Raw genomic sequence first — 22,353 nt, 5'->3', positions numbered from 1 at the left:
TGCCTCAGTGCAGCCAGCACTTACAGTGCTCAGATTGTTCAGCCACAAGTCCCTTTCTACATATCTGACAGATAGCACAGCAAATGTGATAACAACTGAATTGCACCTTGTGATACTTTGGCACATATAGAAGACATGAAAACCAGTTCTGACCTTTCCACTGTTGTGAAGAACATACTTCTAAACAAGTGCTATTTAAAAACACAGCAGAGTTTCTGATCAGAAACATCATGTCATCTGTTTTAGTTTAGCATCAGACATTCAAATTACACTTGTTAATCATGTTATGTCCTCTGCAAAAAATTACAGCCTTGCTGAAATGAAATTAGTTCACCTAATAAGGCAGCAGGGATTCTGTATGGCTCCTCACCACAGTCTGATTTTCTGCTTATGGAAGTATATTCTCATAGATAGATCACCACATTCTGGAACTTTGGCTGCTGTGCTTGTTTCCCTCACTAGCAGAAAGGGTCAGCTTCTTATGTTTCATTTTCCCCACCTATAAAGTAGACAACCTTCCTTCCACAGATTATTGCTATTAAAGCACGTGCAATTCTCAGAAGTGTGACTGGCTTACACATGAAGGTTGGATATAAATCATATCTCTTGACAAGCACTCAAAGAATTTAGAGAACCCTTCCACAAAATCACTGCAGCATCCATTGCATAACAACAACCCTCTGTCCATCACTGTGTGGATTTGATTTATAGGTAGGCTGGTTTTCCCTCATTCCCAATCAATTGAAAATAAAATTAATTGTTTCTTTAGGTACTTCTGCAATTTGTTGAACTTTATCTACAAATAATTATAGCCCAAAAGGCAAAGTGCAGACTGTAGGAGTAGGAAGTCTGCTACTGTGAAATAAACAGGCCAAAAACGTTCACACACATTGATCAAACTGTGTATTAGAGATGGCAGGAATTTACTGGAAACCATATAGAGGAGCTGCAATATATTTTACCATCTGTCACCTTGCCTGAGGGTCAAGAGAAGAAGTCCCAACAGAAGCTGCTGGAGTTCAGAACAATTTTTTCCCTCCCTTCAAGGCCAATACCCAAGCCAGACATGAGTGGAATCTCTAAGTGGCTACCAGAGTCCAGGTGCTGTGTCCCCTTGGGGAAGGAGGGCAGGACATGGCTGACTCACTCCTGTCACAACAGGCAGGATGCACTGGGGATGACTCTGAGGTCACTGCCACTTGAAAGACACTCTTCAAATTCTCAGGCATTGGCCTGGTGCTGGGATGGAGCGCACATCTGAGCCAGGCACTGCTCCCAGTGAGCCAGAACCTCTTCAGGGCTCCATGCAAAGACACCAGCTCAGGTCTGAAAGTGCAAACACCATTCTGTAGCTGCACAACGCCTCAAGCTCATTAATTCTAATTCCAAATGAGTTACAGTTTCACTCAGGTTATGTTGCTGGAGTGCAGAATGCCCAAGAATGGTTGTCCTTTCCTAGGAATGGAATAGGCAGCTTGTTTCACCCTGGCTGGGGATTCTTTCTCATCTTTTTATCTTGACTGTGTATCTAGAAAATCCTTGACTCCACAAGTTCCCAGGAGAGATTTTGGGCTTTTTTCTGCATTACCACTCTAGTCAAGCTGAATTTTAAAATGAAATTAGAATTTTACATTAAATGCCCCTACCTGGTCCAGGATATGCTCCCAGAGATCTTCTGCATCTCACCAAGTATGGCCAGCAAGAGAGATGACTTACCACAGCCCACCTGTCCTACAATCATTGTTAGCTGCCCTGTGAGGGTAAAAGGTATTCATAAGGTTATGATTTAGCAAATAACTATGGAAAAATATCTTATTCTGTTTATCTGATGTAATTCTGTACCTTGAGGGATTCGGATATCAATATTGGACAACGCTGGAGGACCTTCAGGTGTCCAAGTGAAAAATCCATTTGTGATCTATAACAACATGGAGAAATAAAATACACAGAAACCCAGATTTAGAGCTCACTTTTTCCCTCCAACATCAGAGACACTTCTTTTTTCATTACACTGAGCATGGGAACAGAGTTAGCCTTTGCCCATTGCAGGAAATGGATCTTCAAGTGACTGACTTTGTGAAGGACTGTACTTTGATGGGCAGAAACCTCTGAACTCTAGCACTATTAGAAAATTATTAAGAATTCATAAGGACAAAGAAAGTTGCCATTTAGTGTTTCTCTTGTTCTGTTTTCTGTAAGGTGGGTACATGTAATAAGTGAAATGATTATAACACAATATCATCCATGGCCAGTTTGCTCTCTGCAGAGCCCTGAATGTCACTTGAGACACAGTGCAGCTTACACAGCAATTACACCACCTAAATTCCAAGCAGACCTGCAGAATCTTCCATGAAATTAGATGTTGCTGCCCATTACAGCATTTTCCTTTGTATTTCTGACATGATTCTCAGATAATCTAGGTTTTAATAGATACAAAAATACTTTCATTGAAAAAGACTAAAACCAGGAAACAAAGCCTGTTCAGATTTTAAATGGAGATTTCCATGGATACGACAAGAAACAAGGAATAGGAGACAATTTTAAAAGGCCTGCATTTATACAGGACCCTCTTCTCTCACTTCTTTAGAGCCACTAAAGCCTTCAAAGCCTTTCAGCTATGCAAGGTACAACAATTTTTCATCTAAGAAGAATGGAAGGGGACACTTTTATCACACTCTTGAGAAAAGCTGACACTCCTATCTTGAGTAAAGCGAGCGTGGTGTTCCTCCCTCTGGATTACAAAGGCAGCCAGAGGATCCTCTCTGAACTGATGCCCCTTCCTGGGCAATGAGCTACAGGCAGGCAGTACCTGCACAAATTCACTGACCCAGGGCTGCTGGTGACAGTGGTGTCAGCAGATGGAGCCAAAAATTATCCCTGGGCCTGGCTTTCTGTTCAAGCCTTACAGAGGTTACTGCACTGGCCTCTCCTTCGTGACACTGTTGCCACTCCAGGCAGTCTTTTGACCCAGCATTGCCCCCAAAACCCTCTTTCAAATATTCGTTATTTTCCTGGAAGTCTGTTAAGAAGGATCCTGCACCAATTCAGCATGTATAAATAAAACCCAGAAAGCATTACCAGTTGTCCTACTTAGTCCCATGAAACTGAATTATTCATCCTCTTTTGCTGGAAATGCAAATGTATTAGCAGGCTCCCTAAATAAACAGCTTCATCACTATAACAACCATCAGGATTTTTATTACTTCTGGCCATTTCCACAACAAATCAAGAGCATCAGTCTTCAAAGTGGTAATTGTAATTTTTTTTCTTCAGACAAGTTAGGTCTTTGGGAGTTAGTTTTTAATTTCATCTGGGGAAAGGCTACTAGGAATTCCAAAATAGGAAGGGAAGACCCATGATGACATTATTTTGGGAACATCTAGAACAAATTCTTTTCGATTTTCTTCATCCTATTATTCTATACAGACTCTGGAACTGGAAGAAAGAGTCTGGCCTACATAAAAGGTTGGGTCAGATGATCTTTTGAGGTTCCTTCCAACCTTGGCTGTTCTGGGTTAAAAATCTGGGATCTGAGAACAGGGCTAATAACTTAAACACTTGAAATAGCAAATGGCTGGGTGAAATCTAAAGGAACAATTGCAACTGATCACAACCTAGAGATTAGTAGTTAATTCTTAAAAAGGAAGACAGATACAAGAAAGGTGGAGGTTAATCTCTGACAAGTGCACAAGTGTCTAACAGTTCACATCAAATGCTGTGTCTTGAACTTTAAACTGCCATCAGAGTACAAAAGTGACTATTAGTGAGCTAATATAAGTGTTATTAGAGTGACCTTCATATCACCTTTACACAAAAATCATCTGCTTCTGTGATGTTAATGGGTCTTCTCATGTGAGAGCTGTAATTGTTCCAGTCCTCCCTGGCAGGCCTCTTGCGGTTCACAACCTTGAGTGGCTGTGCAAAATCAGAGAGACAGAAATAAGCACTAATTGGTGCCAGCATCAGCAAAACGTCCCAAACTCTAGCAACCATAGTGTGAATGATACAATTCAGGGTATTAAAATAGAGGTTTTGCAATTGCAAGAAATAATCAGTAGGAAATGGAGGAGTGAAAAATTTATTCTGGGTACAAACGACTGCAGCCACTTCATCGGCAATGAGCCAGCTTTACTCACCACTGCTTGGTACTTGCTGTGATTATCTGCACTTCTGAGCTCTGAAGATTTATCATGCTCTTCTCCAATTTCTTCACTTGACAGGAATTCACTCAATTTCTGCACACTGAAAGGGAAAAAACCCCACAATGACACCTCAACCTTGGAAGCAAAACTTTAGTTCAGTGCAATGTTTATTACAGAGCATCCCTTCTTCAGCTGCTGTCTGCTGCACAGTTTGTTTGTTCTTGTTTGGTTACAGGTGTATGAAAACATGCAATGGCAAGTTACTCAAGGAAGCTTTCAAAACTTGTCCTGTTGCCTATTAACAGTGATATTTTAACAGTTTGTGCAGATGTTCCTCAAATCGTGTCTCTTCTGACACCACTGGCGCGATATCACATAAAGGTTTTTTCAGGCATTTGGTGGGACACAGAAGGGCCACAGCAGTGGCTTGTTTTGAAACCACTCACCCAATTTTAGTCATATATCAATGTTACACAATTTTAGGCATTTATGCTGATCAAGTTTGGCCCAGTCAGTCCTACTGAACAGTCTTATAAAAGCTGTACACCGTGAGGAAATTCAACCATCTGTGGTGAAATATGATGTGCATAAGGTAACTAGATAAAGGAATACACCACAACAGAATAGTGTTCAACTGATGAGATATAAAAGGAATCCTGACAACCAGCAACAAAGAAGAAGGCATAAAATTTTCACTAGCTGCTTTAAGATTTAATTAGCTAAGAGATAATGTGCCTTTATTAAGACATTTAACAGATCAGGGCATTAATTTTATCTCTGTACCTGACTTTATAAAATGTATGTCTAATCTACTCACAGGAACACCAAATGAAATTTGTGAAAGAATTGGATTGAATCATGAACTCGACATCAAAGGAGCTCAATTAGCTGGAAATAAGTCTTCAAAATTATAAAGTGCCAGAAGGTCTAAAAATAAATTTATGAACAAGAGCTGAAAAAAAATGATTTCAATGTCTAGCCTGAGGCTCACTGGGGAGAAAGAGGATAAACAATGCCACTGGAGCATTGTGATGCGTGGTAATCTGTTAGGATGTCAATCTTATAAAATAAGAATTCACCTGCCAAGATTTATTTTGCATTTCACTACCAGGGATTTCTTCTTTAGACAGAGACTTATTTTCTTCTAAGAACCTTATGAGATCCCCCATTGATGACAAAACATTGCTGGATCCAGGCACTGCAGCACTGCCTGAGGCAGACTCCCTGCACAGCTACCACCTGCCCTGCAAGCAGAGATCAAAGTCACCCTGGGACTCCCTAGGAGAGAACTGGTTCTAGAGTTTTTCTGTCAACTTTACTGATTGCTAGTGGCAGCTGGGAACTGAGATCAATGGATCTCTTAGTGGATTCAGTGGAGGGAATTTAGCTAGAGGAGGTACTACAATCTAAACAACAAAAAGAGGGAGAATAACTATTTGGGATGTAATAAGAGGAATAATAATTAATTCGGGATCAATTTTTGGTCCTGTAATGGGAAGGTCTTATCTCAAAGGAAGTCATTAGAAGCTCCACTGCTAGAGATATTAACATCTATTTGCACAAAGTTCTGGAAAACAGGGCTAGGAATCTTACCCTTTTTGTTCAGTAAACCAAATATTTAAAAGAAAATTTCAAATTTCTTTCAATGGACCAAATGATGGTTTATACGTTGCCTATTTGGATTTGATATGCAGCTGCAACTATATTATCTGGATGAAAATTACACTGATATTTGAGAAATTGCTGTGAAGATAGAAGGAACAGACAGAGAAGTCCCCCATGTATCTGCTCCAGGGTCTAGAGGGGTAGGAAGACAGCAAACATTCTCAGACCATGCATATCCAAACAAGAGTATGTCTCTATTAAACCACCCAACAATTTGATTTTATTCTCTAGTTATGTATCCAGGTGTCTGTACTCTCTGCAAACCCCTGCCCAATGCTCTGCATAATTCTGGAATTACTCCTCCTGAGGCAATTATTGAAGAAACACAGTAGAGCTGTGAGAAAATATTGTGTTAGAGGCAACAGCTCTTACTTAGGATGCCAGACTGTTCTGAACACTTAAAGAATAGAAAAAGGATGTTCTCTGAAGAGCTCTTGCTGACAGCACAACTTGAGTATTCCAATATCTCCAGAGGGGAGCTTATTTTTAAGCCACAGAAAGGACATATTGATTAAAACAGTTATTTGCACAGCTGACTGGAAAGATGGTTTGATATTAAACCCAGTAAGAGACATAATACCACTCTTGCTGCTTAACCTTTGCTGATTGAAAATAGTACACTGCACTTTTTGACCCTGAAGACTCACATTGAAGAAATGCATCCATTGGCTCCTCAGTTTCAGTTTTCAGTGTCAGAAACACTCCACACATTAAAAAAACCCAAAGCACCACTATACAAAGAGGTATCAGATTTGTCCCCTTCCTAAAGACTTTGAACAGTTGCTCCTCTCAGAAGCAGACACCCAAGCCCGAAACTTGGAACATTTTCAGGGGTCCTACATGGAACAGAAGCTTTAAATCTGTCAGTCTTACAGTGGTTCTGAGCAGGTCAATGCCCATTCATGGGGATGCTTTGCAATTGGGCAATGTGTAACAATTAAAGACACTGACAAGGTTATTGATCAATATTACTATCCTTGATACATTGGGCATCAATCACTGTATCCAACAGTAAGAGAGCAGGGTTTGTGGAGTGTCTGGGAAGCAGAGCCAGTAACACTCTCTTATTGTCCTTTACATGCTGGTTTCACTGCTGGATCATCTTCTGCACCACCTAGTCCCTTTCTGTCACTCCAGGAGAAGCTGTCTTTGCACACATGCTAAAATCAGTTAGACTCTCACAGCCTAAAAAAGTGACATACAACTTTGCCAAGTTAGGTCACCTTTGCCTGACCAGCTACTTACAAGCAGGAAGGTGTAACAGTAGGACACAGTTGCAGAAAGCAAACAATAGCTGTGTTCAATTAGTGCAAACTCAACAGTCTGCTTTTTAACATTTACTAAAGTATTTCAGCAACCACATCTTTTTATGGCTTGAAAATATCTGGCACATGCTTCCAAGACATTCCTCTGAAGGGTGAGATACTTCAGAGAGGGCAGCACCACCGGCACTATGGAGCAATGCACTCTGGAACACTACCTGGGTGATACAGAGAGCCAGCAGGGATGATGCCAGCTTTGTTACAGAGCTTGATTCTTGCCTGCACCACAAATGGCAGGGCAACAGCCTGCCAACAATAAGACATCTCCAGAATAACTCATGAAGAACTTCCAGTTAGCAACAATTAATACTTGGCTGATACTAATCACTCACAAATTGTTCCTGTGGCATTAGCAGGCACAATTCATTTGCAAAGAAATCTTTAGACAAGCCAAAATAAATGCCTGCTGGTAATAGGCAGTGTCAGTGTGGGCTCCCAGGCACTTTGCTGGCTGTAATCTTTGCATGAAAATTTGCCATGGCTCTAGGGACTACCACAGTGGCTGCAAAACATTTCCTGCCAGCTGCTGATGCTCTCAGATTTCACACTTCTTAGGAGAGAGGACACAGCTGTGACTTTGCACTGTCAGGGAATTTTCAAACACTGAAGGCAATCTCAGCCTTGTGCTGCAGTCTCCCTTCCATCTCCAAAGCAACACAAACAAAATTAAGCAAGAGGTGGTGGCCAATACCTGTCCCATAGCTTAAATAAGCTTGTCAGACAGCTTCATTGGAGGTCAAAGTTGTCCTAGTAAAGAAGGCAGCCCAAACTCTGCTTCCCCTATCAGTCAGGTAGAGTTACACTGCACATGAAAAAGCATTAGGAGGTTTTTACACTGATCTGTTGATACTAAAATTCCCAGTGAAACAGCAATTCTACTGTTTGTTTTGGTTAGCTTTTGAATACTCAAACTAACGTTCATCAGAAAGTAAAAATTCATCAAGGCTGGATTTGATATTTAGTCATTTATGTGATTTAATTAAGTAATTTAATGTGACTCTTGGAAGCGATTTTTAAGGTTTTTTGTTTGCTTGTTTCAGTCTAACTCAACCCCAACAGGCAAAACCAAGAGATACAGGCTGAAACACATGTCCTTCTGTGATTACCTTTTACTGTTCTACATGCTTGCTGCAGGGGAAAAAAAAAGCTGGGAAGCAGTTTACCGATAAATAATCACCTTGCTATTTCTAAATTTGAAATTGTAAAATGAGCAAAGGACACATTCTCAGAAACTGGGTAGGTGGAATATATTAATTTTACAGTTCTTACCTTACTAATGCTTTGACAGTGGATCTAACCACACTTGAGAGCAGGAACAATGGAGACACCAGGATATGGAACAGGGAGAGGGAGGCAAATGCCACTGATGGGGAGAAGTCAGCCTTTCTTGTCAGATGAGCGTGGACAACAAATGTCTACAAAGAGACAAACATCACCATCAGTACTTTGCCATAAAGAAGGAAACAAATTTCATATTTCACAAACATTTCAGTTACAGAACCTTGATTCATACTCTCTTAACAGTTTGGAGGAGTGCTGCATGCTCTGGGCTGCTTCTGGTCCCAGAAGGCAAGTGAGCATTTTCCATTCTTTCCCAGAGGAACTGCAAATGTGCAGCAGGTTCGCATCCTGTTCTCCTCCCTCCCCAGCTCCACATCACTTATACTTGAAAATGTAGTTGTAATTAACACTATTTAAAAAGTCCATACTTACTATGAGCACAGCTGCAATTGGTATTGCTGCATTCATAAAGACTGTGAAGGAAAACACATAGGAACATTTAGGAACAATTTTCATTCAGACATGCTAAATACTAAAATGCTACTAGCACTGCTTTACAATGGTGTTGTCTATGCTCTTACCCTCCATGTCTGTCCCCTGTCCCCTCTATCACAACCTGAGGACATTATTTAATCAGCACCTTTTCATTTTGACCTTCACTCAACTTTATTTCATATAGGTAAACTACATAGAGAAAGAATATAGACTCTAGAACTAAAACAGGACTCAGGCATCAGTACAGGTGTAACAGAAAAAGGCTGGACACTTCTTTTGTGTTTAAAATGTGCCTGTCCTTTTCTTCTCTCGAATATAGCCATGTTCAATCAGTAAATGCTCTCCCCAGTTACTTCATCTGAAGTGAAGTGTAATTGTTTGACTCCTCTGGTTGACGGTTTGGTCACCCTTTCCTTGGCATGAACCCCTGAAGGACTCTATAGAGTGCCAGATATTTCTCTTGCCTACATTTAGACGAGCTTTAATGAATCCTCTAACATATTCCTAAATTCTGTACTCATGCTTATATAAAATAGTTGAGTTATTGCACATATCTTCTAATTCATTGTCAGAGAGGAGAATTTAAAAATATAGGTACATTAGAGTGTGTAATCACAAATTAAAAGCTTGAGCTTTGAAAGACTAATGTGTATTAAAGTCTAGAAATGCACAGTTTACACCTCACCCCTGGAAAAAAACCCCTACATATTTTTCTGACAAAAATATTCTGTGTTGGAACAAAAGGAGCCTCTCATGTCTCTTTATTGGTTCTACTTCCTGACCAGTTTTCACACTTTGTACCAATTCAAGGTAGGTACATGCACAGAAATTGTAAAGAAGGGAAGCTTACTGCCTGCAGCAACTCTGTCCTTCTGAATGCCATTAAATCCTTGCCTTCGCACTGTGCTTCCGAGACTGCTGCAGTACATGGGTTTGCTTTTAGGGAGCAGTGTGGCGAGAGAATCTAGCAAAGCTGATCAGCTCCTCAGAGATGGATCCTGCTCTACTCCTGTCCACAGCACAAGATCATACCTGTCAAATAGGAAGCTGGATGGAATAAATATCCTGTAGGGCTGGCAAAGCTTGCTGCAGAGTTAAAACATCTAAACTAATTGGTGGCTCCCAAGAAGCTGAGCTGAATTTTGCTGTTATATGAGATCACCAGTACATACAAGGACTTCAAACTTCTTTTAACTAAACAAATATGAGCCATTGGAATTTGTGGGTTGATTTCCTTTTTTTTTTTTTTAAATCTGTTTTTTTTTTCAACTATGCCAATCTCCAGAATAATAAAATATTTTCTAAAATAACTATTTTGCAGCTAAGACTTTATGCTTAGTTTTAGTCAAAAGGACTTTGTTACTGAAAAAAGGTAGACTAAGAACTGAGAAAAATGTTCAGTTGGTCTGGATATTTTAGTAACAGTAACCACTGTTATTTTCCTGTGAGAAAGCCTGGAGTTATTTTGCTTCTGAGAGATTAGGCAAAAAATCATAGAAGTAGGAAAACCACTCCTTTCGTTCTCTGTCTTTGCTGAATTTTAATGTACATTAAATCCTGTAAAGATGCTACCCAACTTTGATTCTGGTGGGGGCCTTTCATTAAAACACAGGAAGAGGTAATTTCTATAGTGGCTCTTTTAGTACACATGAACAATTCCATATACATACAGTCTGGATCCTGGCACAGGGGTGAGGCACACCAGATCCAATTTCCATGTGATCTTGAAATGTAATTTTCTTGTAGTCTAGCCAACACTGCCCTGAAACTTGCAGGTATATTTTCTGTAATCCAATGCAAATCTATTCCTTATGAATAAAATAGCTCCAACCACATTCTTTATTTCTGTTAATAGCTATGTGTACTTAGAAAAGAATTCCAGAGTCTATTCAACACTCTGTTAAAAGAACTATTTATAAAAATCTCTTTTCTTCTGTCTTAGTATTCTAGCATCTTTCTGCCTTCCTCTACATCACAAATACAAAAAAATGTGGTCCTCTAATGCCTTTTAATGTTTTTCCCTAAAGAAATTAAATAATATGTTCACTACAATATTAGCCAACATGTTTTGGGCTGATTATGCCTCTCATTCTAATTATACTTAAGGTAAAAGAGCAAATTCTCCTGTATTTATATTCTCTTTTCAGTCTGCAAAAGTGCAAGTTGGCAAAGACAAGTGTAATTTCTGCTAAAGTCTGAAGGTGTAAGGAACTCCTAGGCTGAAATAACAGTAACCTTTATAAGCCAAAATTATAAGCACCATAAACATAAAGCTGCACTGCTTTACCCCAACTGAGAAGTTATCTCTTGTGTCTTGCCCATACATAAATATCACATTTAATACAAAATAAGAATGCAATTGCAAACTTGGAATGTTTCAAGAAGCATCAGTAAATATAAATTCCTAGAAGCATCAGTAAATATAAATTTCTAATAATAAAGAATCTTATGTCATTGCTTCACAGAATAATCAGTACCCCTGGGATGAATACACCTTTTCCTACCTCTTGCAAATGACTCTGTGAGGATTTAAAATCCAATAAGCCTTCACAGCCCTACAGCTGAACCCTTGGCCCTGACTATAAATAGATTTTTAATGCCACATGAAGCACTGCAGACAAAGGGAACCCATCTATGTTGATCTGGGAGTAACACAGAGTTTCTGCTCTCACAGCATGCAGCTAAATTGTGTTTTATGTCAAAACAGAAACTCCTCTCCAAGCCCACAATGCTTAGGATTGCCAGAGAGAAATTCTGGTGTTAGAAGACAATGAATACCTCAATTTAATGTCAGATAAATTCAGTGGGATCATGATCTTTCTCTTAGAGTACATTACCTTATGTGATCATAAGAACTAGGCCTCCTTATTATCCCAGGAGATATTTGTACAGGTACCTAGTAGTGCTCAAAAACTTCTTGCTAAAGTTTTCCATTCCATTAATATCTCACAGATTATATATTCTTCAGTGTGACTTTACTAATTATTTCTAAAATATTACCATAGCAATTATATAGGTATTGCATATAACAATATGCATCAAACACAGAGTTCAATTTGCTGTAGGTCTGTTTTAAAAACACAATAAAGTCTTAAAGCAGCTTGAAAAATAACAGGAGAGGAAAGAATTGGGATACAGAATGATGAAATTGCCAGAATGCTCATATTTTTCTTTCCAGCATATAGAAATGGTTTTAACAATCACTTATTTTAATAAGAAATCCGAGTTTTGAGTAAGAACATGTAAATATTGTCCTTTGGAGGTTCAGTGCAAAGACAATGCTGTCACATATTATTTGTATGTTCTGAATTGTGCAAAATGCAGAAAAAACCCTCAAAAATAAATAAATTTCAGCAGCAGTTTCCTCTTGAATGCTGCGTTCTAGAAGAGAATATTGCTGGCTAAATACAATCTGGGAAATATTTGTCCCTTGAAAGCTTTTGTCCAGAAAAAAGTCAATTCTTTGAAGCACACATTTTTTCTTTCAGGCATATGTCCCACACAAGCAAAGTTCTACTGAATTAAATGCAGGGTCTGACTAGATGCAAAGTGAGAAGTACAGATCAGAGCCTAAAGCAACTGAAATAATCTCGACAGAGAAATGGGAAACTCATTAGTAGCCAATAATTCAGTAGCACTTAGCTGAGCAGTGGATTACTGTGAAGGAACAGACTTACTGGATATGGAGGTGTAAAGGGCAAAAGACTTGAGGCTAGTCATTTCTTTCTGTCTGGTTTCCTCCACACTGCTGTGAAATATGTGCTCCCAAGCGTAGAGTTTCAGGAGCTTAATGCCCCGCAGCATCTCATTTGTCTTCTTCAGTCTCTCGTTGGAGTACTCCTGCAATATTTACACACACATTTACCTGAAAAGCACAATAAAAACACTTCTTCCCTAAGCATAAGGATGACACATAAATTATAAGCAGCCCCCTTGCACAGTGCAGACATTTCCATCACAAACAGCACTGCTCCCATCTGCAGGAATTTCTAGGTGACACTGACTGTATGATTGGATGCTGCAAGAATGAGTGCCGTCCACATTTCTGGAAGGGTGCATACTGTTGATGGGAAGGAATTCCTCCACACACAGGAAGATGCACAAATAACTCTCATCACTACCCATGATGTGTGGTGGAAGAGATTTCAGCAAGCTCTGGCTCCATTACAAGTTCCTGTGGCTTCCTTGGCAGCGCAACAGTTGCTGAAAGGGGGAATAAGTTCAGAGCAGCTGGGCTTGGGAATGCCAATGAAGCAAGGTAACATTTTCAGCAGTGGTGCAGGTGATTCAAATTATAGACAAGCCAAATGAGGGATCAAGGAACAGCTTGTGACATAGCAGACCTCTAAGCTCCCCAGCTGAGGCACACACTGTGGGAATTAGGACTGCATGGGGTTTGTTTAAATAAATCTGTTTGATAGATTTCCACATCTGGGGTCCAAGTTTGGACACAGCATTCCTACCTTCTTTCCCCTTGGACAGCTTGCCCTGCAAGGCTCACAACTCTGTGCACTGCCCACAGCTACTTCAGTCTATGACTACTGATCATCTGTATTTGTAAACCAAAAGGTTTTAAAGGTATTTTTGCTCTTAGGGAGCCACACTTGCTGAAAAATATAAACCCCAAAAAATATGTATTTACTGCCTACACTTACAATCTCACATTCACGAACGTGGCATTCTTGAACACTATGAAACGTTTGAGAAGCAATTCTGGGTCAACACCCATGGTTAGCTTTGTAATTCCAGGCACAGAACAATGCATAATTACCAGATATGATACTGAGATTACAAATTAGTTTGAAGACACTCACCAGTGTGCTTCGCTGGGCTTGTGAGAGTTTTGTTGCTACAAAGTACTGAACAGGTGCAAGGACTATGATTACTGCTGCTCCAATTAAGGCACTGATTCCAAGAAGGTAGTAGAGCAGAAGAATTCCTACAATTATCTGTTGGGATAAAAGAAGGTGAGGGAAAAATCTTGGCTTCACTTGGGGTATGCACCACAAAGACCAATTTCAGGGTAAGGGACAATGTTCAACCAACAGCAGCTGCAGTTAAAGCCACCCCAAATGTCACAAGTTCAGCACTGCTGGCACAGCCAATGTGATCAGTCAGGGCTTCTCCCAGGGACCCAGACACCCACCCAGTGCTCCTCTCCCCAGCCTAGGCATTCTCTGCATTTCTGTTTTTTTATTTCTCCCCATTATGCACAGTAAAGTTTTACAGGTTTGTGTATCTTCTATAGGATCTACAGTGCCAGAAAAACAAATACTTTTGAAAAAGGGTTAGAGAAATGGCGTGGAAAAAAAAGCTTTGTCTTTGGATAAGTAAGAATCTAGAAGAAATCCACAGTCTAGATGGAGAGGGTTTACTGTAAGCAGCTCAATAAACAAAAACAATACAAGCTACCAAAGTTTTGTAATGACTGACTCCTGAACAATCTGCAACATTGATAATCTAGTTATTTAAAAGTGTAAACTGATAAATTAATCAGATGACAAAGGGACAAAAAGTTAATTTCATACAAAATTTCCCTTAATTAAAAAACCCCAATAACTGGAAATTTCTTTAATATGTTATCTACTACTCTTGATATACTTGTACACTCTCATAACCTTCACCATCTTCCATCATTTCAAAGCTCAATGGTCTTATGCCTATTTCCACACATTTATAGGAATTGGCTGTTTACATTAAAAAAGGAGTTTGCAGTTTCCACATTTCCATCATTTTAAAGCACAGAGAGAAAAAAAATTTCCTCTCAGGAACCCTCTAATGCCTCTCTACACCTGAACTACACTAAAACATGACTCTCAAAAAGAGCCACAATATTGAATAAGAAATTATGCACTGACATGAAAGTAAAATCCCACTGTACATGCACCACAAATCTAGTAATAGGCAAGGTTAAATTGCAAATTAAAAAACTCTTTCACTGATGAAAGTAAGTGAGCAATCTGCTTCCACCTGAAGTCAGGAAATTAATGAGTGTCTGAAAACAAACAAAACACACAAGGCCTCTGCCAGACACCCTTGTCAGAGGTCTTGGTCTTTACAGATGAAGATTTTCACTCCCAACTGCTTCATCATGGGCAGATGCTGTGGGCACTGAAAACACAGGAAAGCACTGAACAGTGAGAAGCTACTGCACAACACTGACTCCCTGTTTGCCTGCTGTCCCTCACTACTGGTTGATTGTCAAGGACATCATGGGACCACCTGGTTCTAAAATGAGAGCATCAGCTTCTCCCATAGACAAGGAGAAATCTATCCCAGCTGGATCCTGTGGGAGTTGCTAGCTCACAGCTGCTTTTCCAACCCTCATCCTAGCTACTGAGAGGCTCGGTCTTTGCAAAAGTGCTAATGATACCATGTTTCAAATAGGTCAAAAATTATCCCATTTTCATCTTCTTTATAATGTGATAGTACAGATAAACTTTTGAAATCCTGTGGGAACTCAGCACATCACTCCAGATGTCCAGAGTTACCCAGAGAACCCTTGGGGGGCGTGGTTGGAGATCCTGGAATGTTGCCAAAAGTACCTGGCACCTTGACTTTGACCCTTCGAGGGATGTGCTACCTGTTTGAGGACATGAGAGTCACTTGGGAATGAATGGTGTAAGAAATTATGTATTTACAGAGTGAAATATAGATTTGAGGGTTTTGGTACAGGGGGTTATGGAGACAAGATGGAGGGATCAGGGCGTGCCTCGTCCTTCTTCTTTCTTCTTCTTGTCACCCATTTTCTGTGGTGATGTTGGCACTTTGGGATTGGTCCACGGTGAAGGTGCACTTGCTAATAGGGGTGAAAGGTATTGGGAAATAAAGGTAAATATGATGTACGTAGTTTTTAGTATAAAAAGAGACGACCGCCCAGTGGGAGGTCAGAGTGCCCTTGACTGCCTTGCTAGTCAGACCTCTGTTGGGCAGAAAGAAAATTTTATAGATAAGAAATAATAAACAATCTGAAAATCTGAAGAGTACAGACTCGTCCTTTGAAGCGCAGGCTGTCCCAGAGCCATCCTATGCATGTCCGAGCAGAGAGAAAGAGCCAATCAGACAAAATACCTTCAATATGTATGGAAAAAAAAAAAAGTGAAGAATTTTATCTGATAAGAGCTGAAATCTTATTGAACATAATTCTATATCACATCACAAAGTATGGAGCCAAGAATAAAGAGTACACAGAAAACATCTGAGCTCTGGGGGACAGTATCTGGCAGATGGGAGGGCTCTCATCAGTATTCCTGAGAAGGCAAAAATCATATTTAAAAAAAAAAGTCTGTGTAATGAAACACTGCTTCTCTTTCATCAAAATCCCAAAGCTCTTCTCTGCCAGAGATAAATATCAGGAGCGAAAAGCTCGCCAATAGCTCTAGTTATTTTGTCTTGATTATTTATTGAAGGATGGCAAGTACTTGCAGCCAGAAACTGCTTTGTGGGCAGTTCTGAAAGAGACAAATGCCCTTTCATTACAAGTGTAAGCTGTCCCTACCAATGAGCCAGAGATGTGAGAATACAGGATTTTTTAATAATCACAATGAAATCAAACAAGGGTGTTTATCAAATGGAGGCTTGGGGAGAAGGCCTTTATAAGGCCTCATTTTGCTCCCAGGGTTTCAGCCAAACCTACTGAGGGCATCTTTCAACTGACTGGCATCCCTGGGCCTCTTCTCATGGATTCCAATAACATTCAAGCAGTAACTTAAGGCAATGATAAAGCTCCCATTGACTCCAGTCAGAGCAAAGATGGGGCTCAAATTATCTGGACTGTATAGAAAACCTACCTTGTCATGAATGGCTATTACAAAATCTAAAGCAGATGCTGAAATGTTGATTGCTAGACTAAGAGCTACAAAACAATTAAAAACCAGTTTTAAATAATAACAGAGTTTGTGCAATGTAGTATTAGCCATCTTTCAAGCAGCCAGTAATTGTTTTCACTGCCTCATAAAACAAAGTACTGAATGAAAGCTATGGAAAACCTCCTGAAGAAGCCTTTGTGGCCAATGTGACTCACTGATTTTGGCATGACCCACAAAACAGGAGCACGCTCCAGCACTGATCGTCCTCATCTGGCAAGGAGCATCACGGCAGGAATTCTAATGCAAATATAATTTTATTTTCTGCAGACTGTCAGGAAGTCTTTATGAGTCTGTGACTTCTGGCCCATTAGAGCAAAATGTTGTTACAGAATATGCAATGGAATTGGATTAATTCTCAGTTGCACTAAAGCACTCTCTATGCCGAGCTGTCAGAGAGGTCTTAGAAAATAAGTGTACATGAAATTGATAGCTTGTACATAGTTTGTCTATAATAATTGATACCCTAGACATTATCATTAAGGGGGTGGACTCTTCTTGACTCTCCATAGCTTTTCAGCAATATCATTTTAGTCTACAATCACTGACTTCTTACTGTGCTTCTCATAAAAGGAAGGAAAATACCCTGACATCCAAATTATTACCAAAAACTTCCAATAAGTAACCATATCTAATATGATATTTCCTCTCACTTTATTTTCATTATAATTATCCTCTCTTTTGCAATTAGAAATCAGTATTAGGACATGCTCCTTGATAATTTTTTCCTCCCCACTTTAAAATAATCTGGTTCCCATTTTTCCTTCCCTACCCATAATTTCAGGGAAACCATGCCAAAAATAAGTCAAGCTACTTTCTGAAAAAATCTATATGATAACTGCTATATCCATCACCCTCCCTTAATTCTAGAAAGCAAAATCTTTTAAACTGCCATATAAGTTCCTCCAGAGTAGATCAGAAAAACTAGTCCATACCTCTTGTGCAGGAGTAACTGTGTTGGAGGAGAAAAATGCATTCATGCTGCATGAAGGTAACCACACAGCGACATTAATATGGCCACAATCACCTTAAATCTCAATATTTTAATAGGCATGGTTTTCTACATCTCACACATGTAGAAAGCACAGTTAAAAGAAGCCATCAGTCAGCAAAGTGCTGATTGTTCATACCTTAATATGCTCACTATCCTGATCTGAGGCTTTGCACAAGTCTCATGGAGCTAGCAAGAGTTTTATCAGAGATTAAGACAAATCACTTGTGTAAGACGCTGATGGACACAAACTCCTAAGCAACACCCCTAAAACCACATTATAAACTGGCTGGAAACAGTTTCTTCTGCCAGGTGGTGTCTATATACAGCCTGACGGAAGCCATTTAATTTTTGGGCAAGGGCAAGCAACCCCAAATGCAAAGCTGCTGGATAGATTACTTGCAGGCTTCTGACTTACCAGCAAAATCAGCCTCTGTGTGGTGCTGGAACCAGACTGTCTTTGAGAGATGAACACAATGAAGTTTTCATTGTGTTTTTGAAATAAAATTATACATCTAGAAAATACTGAATTCGCCAAAAAGAGAATTTAAACACTACTGCCTCTCCTGTTTGTATTTACTGCTCACACTGAACAACAAAAAGCACACCCAACAAAAGCGTACCAAGTAGCTGGAAGAAAGCCGGAAGACGTGCAGGGCACTGAGTATCAGATGAAACTCCATGCTTTACTGTCAGTTTTTTCAAGAAATTCTTAAATAGAGGTATAGGGTGATCTGAGCAGGAAAGGAGACTGAAGGGATCAGACAGCTGTTTAGATATAGGAGGCCAAAGACACCAGAGGATAAAGCAGCAAAACCATTTTGCGTAATAAATATGTTCTAACAACAACAACAAAAAAAAGCCTTTGAAACAATGACAAACTGTGGAGTTTTTCATCCAAAAAGCAGCAGTAGTTTCAAGGCATGTCCAAAGGATCATCTCTATGTAATCATATTTATATTACTTCTCTTGCTTCTGCTGGGATTCAGAAGACAAATGATTGCAATATCTTCCAGTTAACTTCCCTGATGTAATAAATGAATGCACTGCAACCCCCTGCACCCAATAAATTCTTGTTACAAATGCAAAGCATTTTTGACAGCAGCCAAGATCCTAATACAATCATAAATACCTAAAGTCCAGTCACAGATATGGAATCTATTAAAGACAATATTTCTAGATATTAATAGCTTGAAATTTTATTTCAAGTTATTCTTTAACTTCTTTAATATCCCCATTTTCATAAAACTCACATGCAATGAACCACTACAGACTGAGGTGCATTAGGAACAAAAGCACATTTAATCACCTTACCTGTACTGGCATAGCCCAAAGGTTAGGGCAGAGGAAGAAGAACCACATCAGCTGATTTGTGTCTATGGCAACCAGGTTACAGATCTGGCCTGCTGTCATCTCCCCCATAGACATGTTAGAAGTTGAAAGCTGCATAATTTTATTGTATATTTTTGTCTGGAAGAGAGATCAAAAGGTACTAGCATACAGAAATACAATGAGACTTCTAGGTCTATCTAAACCCCAGGCCCAGCATGTTGAGAGCAAACAATATTTCCAGTAACTTGAATGAAGAGAATAAAGTTTGGCCTTTTATGTTATTTCATAAAATTTAAAGCTACTCATCTTCCCTGACACAAAGCACAGTGCTGTTACCTGCATTGTGGTTGTCCAAGTACTCCCTTTTTTCATCCCTGTGCATCAATAAGAGAATGAAACCTTTACTGCCCAAAAATGCCCAAGAACACATTAGCAACTTCATAATCCAGCTAATGTGGTTCTTGGGCATTTTTGGGGAGTAAAGGTTTCACTCTCTTATTGATTTATACCTCCAGCATCTGCACAGAGTGCCCTTCCTGTAACTAACACTAAGATATTATTAGATTCAATATATAATCCTTCATGTATTATAATCCTTGTTCTTTTTCTCTGGCAATTGTCTCAGGTCCCATCCAACCTCAGCACAATGTTCCTGGCTGAGAACATTGCTACATTCTGCTTAGAGAACTCAGTTCCATTACACAGTTTAATTCACAGAAAGTGAATGTCTCAGGTACAATTCTGTACTGAATTAAGCAGTTACCTCAGTGCAGAATCAGGCACTAGGTATAAAAATAACAGTACAGAATAATGAAAGCACACTTTTATCAGCTAGTTTAGTAAAAATCAAATAGGGCACACTGAACAGTGGCAGATTTACACAGGACAGGAGGAGAGAAAAGATTTAAAGAAAAAAAATACAAAAAAAAGTATAAAAATACTGGCAGGGTGACTGCCATTAACACTGATCTGCTGCTTAGAGTGCTGCCTAAAAATTTTCCAATTTTCCAATCTGAATAGTCCAACTGGCATTATCTGGATCTCTATTATGCAGAACAGTGAATACAAAGCTTTTCTTAAACTAAATTTATTTAGCTATTCCCCTATTACACTTGCTTTGGTCCTTGTATTTTTCAGTAATTTGCAGCTCTTCCACTTCAAGTCACAATTTTTAATTTTTTTTTACCTTTGGGTCAAATTTTTGTACCTGTAGAATTTTTTTACTTCACTCTAGTCAGGCAAAACCAATGGATGGAAACCAGAAGTCTGTCAGCTGACAAGTGCTTCCACGTGTAAGATCAAAAGAGAATTAAACAATTAGGCTGCTATTGAAAGCATCCATCCATCATGAAGGCTCCCCACAGGATCCATGCAGCTCAGGGGATAAAGAGTGTAACTTATAAGTTACACTAAGCCTGGATTTCATGCTGTCCAGGGTAGGTTTCAGTCAGTGCCTTTGGCAATCCCACACTGTAATCTTACACCAAATTCTCTCATTTCCAGGCACAGAGCTTTGTATGCTACATCAAACTCTGATCTATGGTTGTCAGCTATACATTGATTACAGACCCCATTTTTGCAATCTGACTTTTGTTCAGTGCTTACAAACTCCACAGTGCCTGGCAGATTTTGTGGCATGACCACCCCTGGAATAAAACACTGCTCATGTATTGGGAATACAACCTATCCTTCCTTCCAAAATATATTTACAATGCATTTTAAGGATGTTTTATTTGCATTGGATGTGACATTATCAAAAAATGCCTTTGAGATGGGAGGTGCAGTTCACACTTAAACTACTTCAAAAGTTATATTCAGTTTTACTGTCAGCAAATTTTTGCTTGAAGGTAAGAAGAAATACAGCATTGGATATTGAAAAGAAACATTTATATAAAATCATCAAAATAAAACGCAAAGGAAACAACTTAGGGCTAACCCAATTTTAAAAGCAATGGTACTTTCAATACATTTCTGGAGAGAAGCATTTCAGAATTTAACAACTATATAATTTATAATTACAACAACATGTTCATGAGGGTGTGAAAAGGTTAATTAGTAATATATTGGGTACCTGTATTGCACCTCTCAAGTTGATTCCTGTTTCAATAGCAACATAGTATGATGCTTGCAGAAATGTCCTTTGCAACAGAAGGGCAAAAAATAAGAGTACAGCCAAAACATAAGCATTGGACAGGAACTCTTGTGATGAAATAAAGAAAACACCCAGAATTTTAATCTGCAAAAAGAAAGTTAGAAATCAGGTGCAATGGTAATTTGCACAATTAATAAACAGAGATAATCACAGTTTATTACTTTGAAAGTGCTCCCAGCCTTGTCTGAAACTTCACAATTTATCACCTCAAAGACACAGTCTCATAACATGCCAACTCAGTAAGCTTCACTTAAATGCAAAATGATGTTTATAGGATTTCTGATATCATTCCAAAACTCTAGGACACTCCATATGGTCATTTATTAAAAAATGTGCACTGCCCATCATCAAAAAGGAACAGTCAACATCCTTTGGGAAAAATTACTCTCTTAATTTTAACACCTCAGTCTACTGAACACTAAAAATGACCTTCAGAACTTGTAAAAATCCCAGAACTCCTGGAACCATGCAAATTATTTTGGTCTGCAGCACCTTGTTCACTTTTATATATGGTCATTACCTTCTAGCAAGCTCATGAGATCACCAAAGTGCATTTTGATGCATGTGTTCAGCTCAATGGGAAAACACTGCATTGATTTCAGATTATATTTAACAAGCTGACATCTTTGGTGCCACAACAAGTTGAGAGGCTGGCTCACCATGAGAAGCCTTCTGTAACTAAAACGTCTCCATCTTCCTCTTTCTCCTCTTGGCTCCTTCAATTGCTGGATTGGGCTTCCATTAAAGGGAAAATTAGGAAGATGAATCCTTCTGTTCCCTTTCAGAAGGCTTCTTGCATTTAACACTCCTGCTGGATCCCTTGCTCAGCACATTTTTTCTTGCCTACATAGTCTCTTTGCTGTTGAAGTTTTCACAAGTGCTATAACACTTAATCAGCTACATTTCACAAACTCTCAGTGTCTGTACATTTTATTAGATCTGATCTGCACCTTGCAGTTAACTTCATAAAAACCCCATATGGCAAGTTCATACAGAGGCAAAATTCAGGTTTTTAAGCTGTTCTTTTGGCTGAGTCAGCTGGAAAAGATCAAACTTATCCCTACTCTTATTTATACCCTGGTTGCTCCAACCTGCACGCTTCTGTTGC

The 22,353-nt window shown here is 39.2% G+C and overlaps 1 protein-coding gene across 2 annotated transcripts in view; it reads right to left on the bottom strand.

Moving 5' to 3' along the window:
• Window positions 1-22,353, bottom strand: part of ABCC8 (ATP binding cassette subfamily C member 8) — a 73,669-nt gene that overhangs the window by 34,630 nt on the left and 16,686 nt on the right. For both annotated transcript variants that reach the window (XR_010440564.1, XM_064714959.1), the window contains exons 7-16: window positions 21,165-21,329; window positions 19,076-19,231; window positions 13,720-13,854; window positions 12,583-12,745; window positions 8,843-8,883; window positions 8,399-8,544; window positions 4,137-4,242; window positions 3,805-3,915; window positions 1,843-1,918; window positions 1,647-1,752 (exon numbers count right to left, since the gene is read on the bottom strand). Coding sequence is in view for 1 of the 2 variants with exons in the window: in XM_064714959.1 (XP_064571029.1) it covers window positions 1,647-1,752; window positions 1,843-1,918; window positions 3,805-3,915; window positions 4,137-4,242; window positions 8,399-8,544; window positions 8,843-8,883; window positions 12,583-12,745; window positions 13,720-13,854; window positions 19,076-19,231; window positions 21,165-21,329 (1,205 nt within the window). In the remaining variant the exon portion in view is untranslated. The remainder of the gene's footprint in view (window positions 1-1,646; window positions 1,753-1,842; window positions 1,919-3,804; window positions 3,916-4,136; window positions 4,243-8,398; window positions 8,545-8,842; window positions 8,884-12,582; window positions 12,746-13,719; window positions 13,855-19,075; window positions 19,232-21,164; window positions 21,330-22,353) is intronic.

Source organism: Zonotrichia leucophrys, chromosome 5, assembly GCF_028769735.1.
Source record: "Zonotrichia leucophrys gambelii isolate GWCS_2022_RI chromosome 5, RI_Zleu_2.0, whole genome shotgun sequence".
NCBI lineage: Eukaryota > Metazoa > Chordata > Aves > Passeriformes > Passerellidae > Zonotrichia > Zonotrichia leucophrys.
This window is presented reverse-complemented; position numbering and strand designations above follow the sequence as displayed.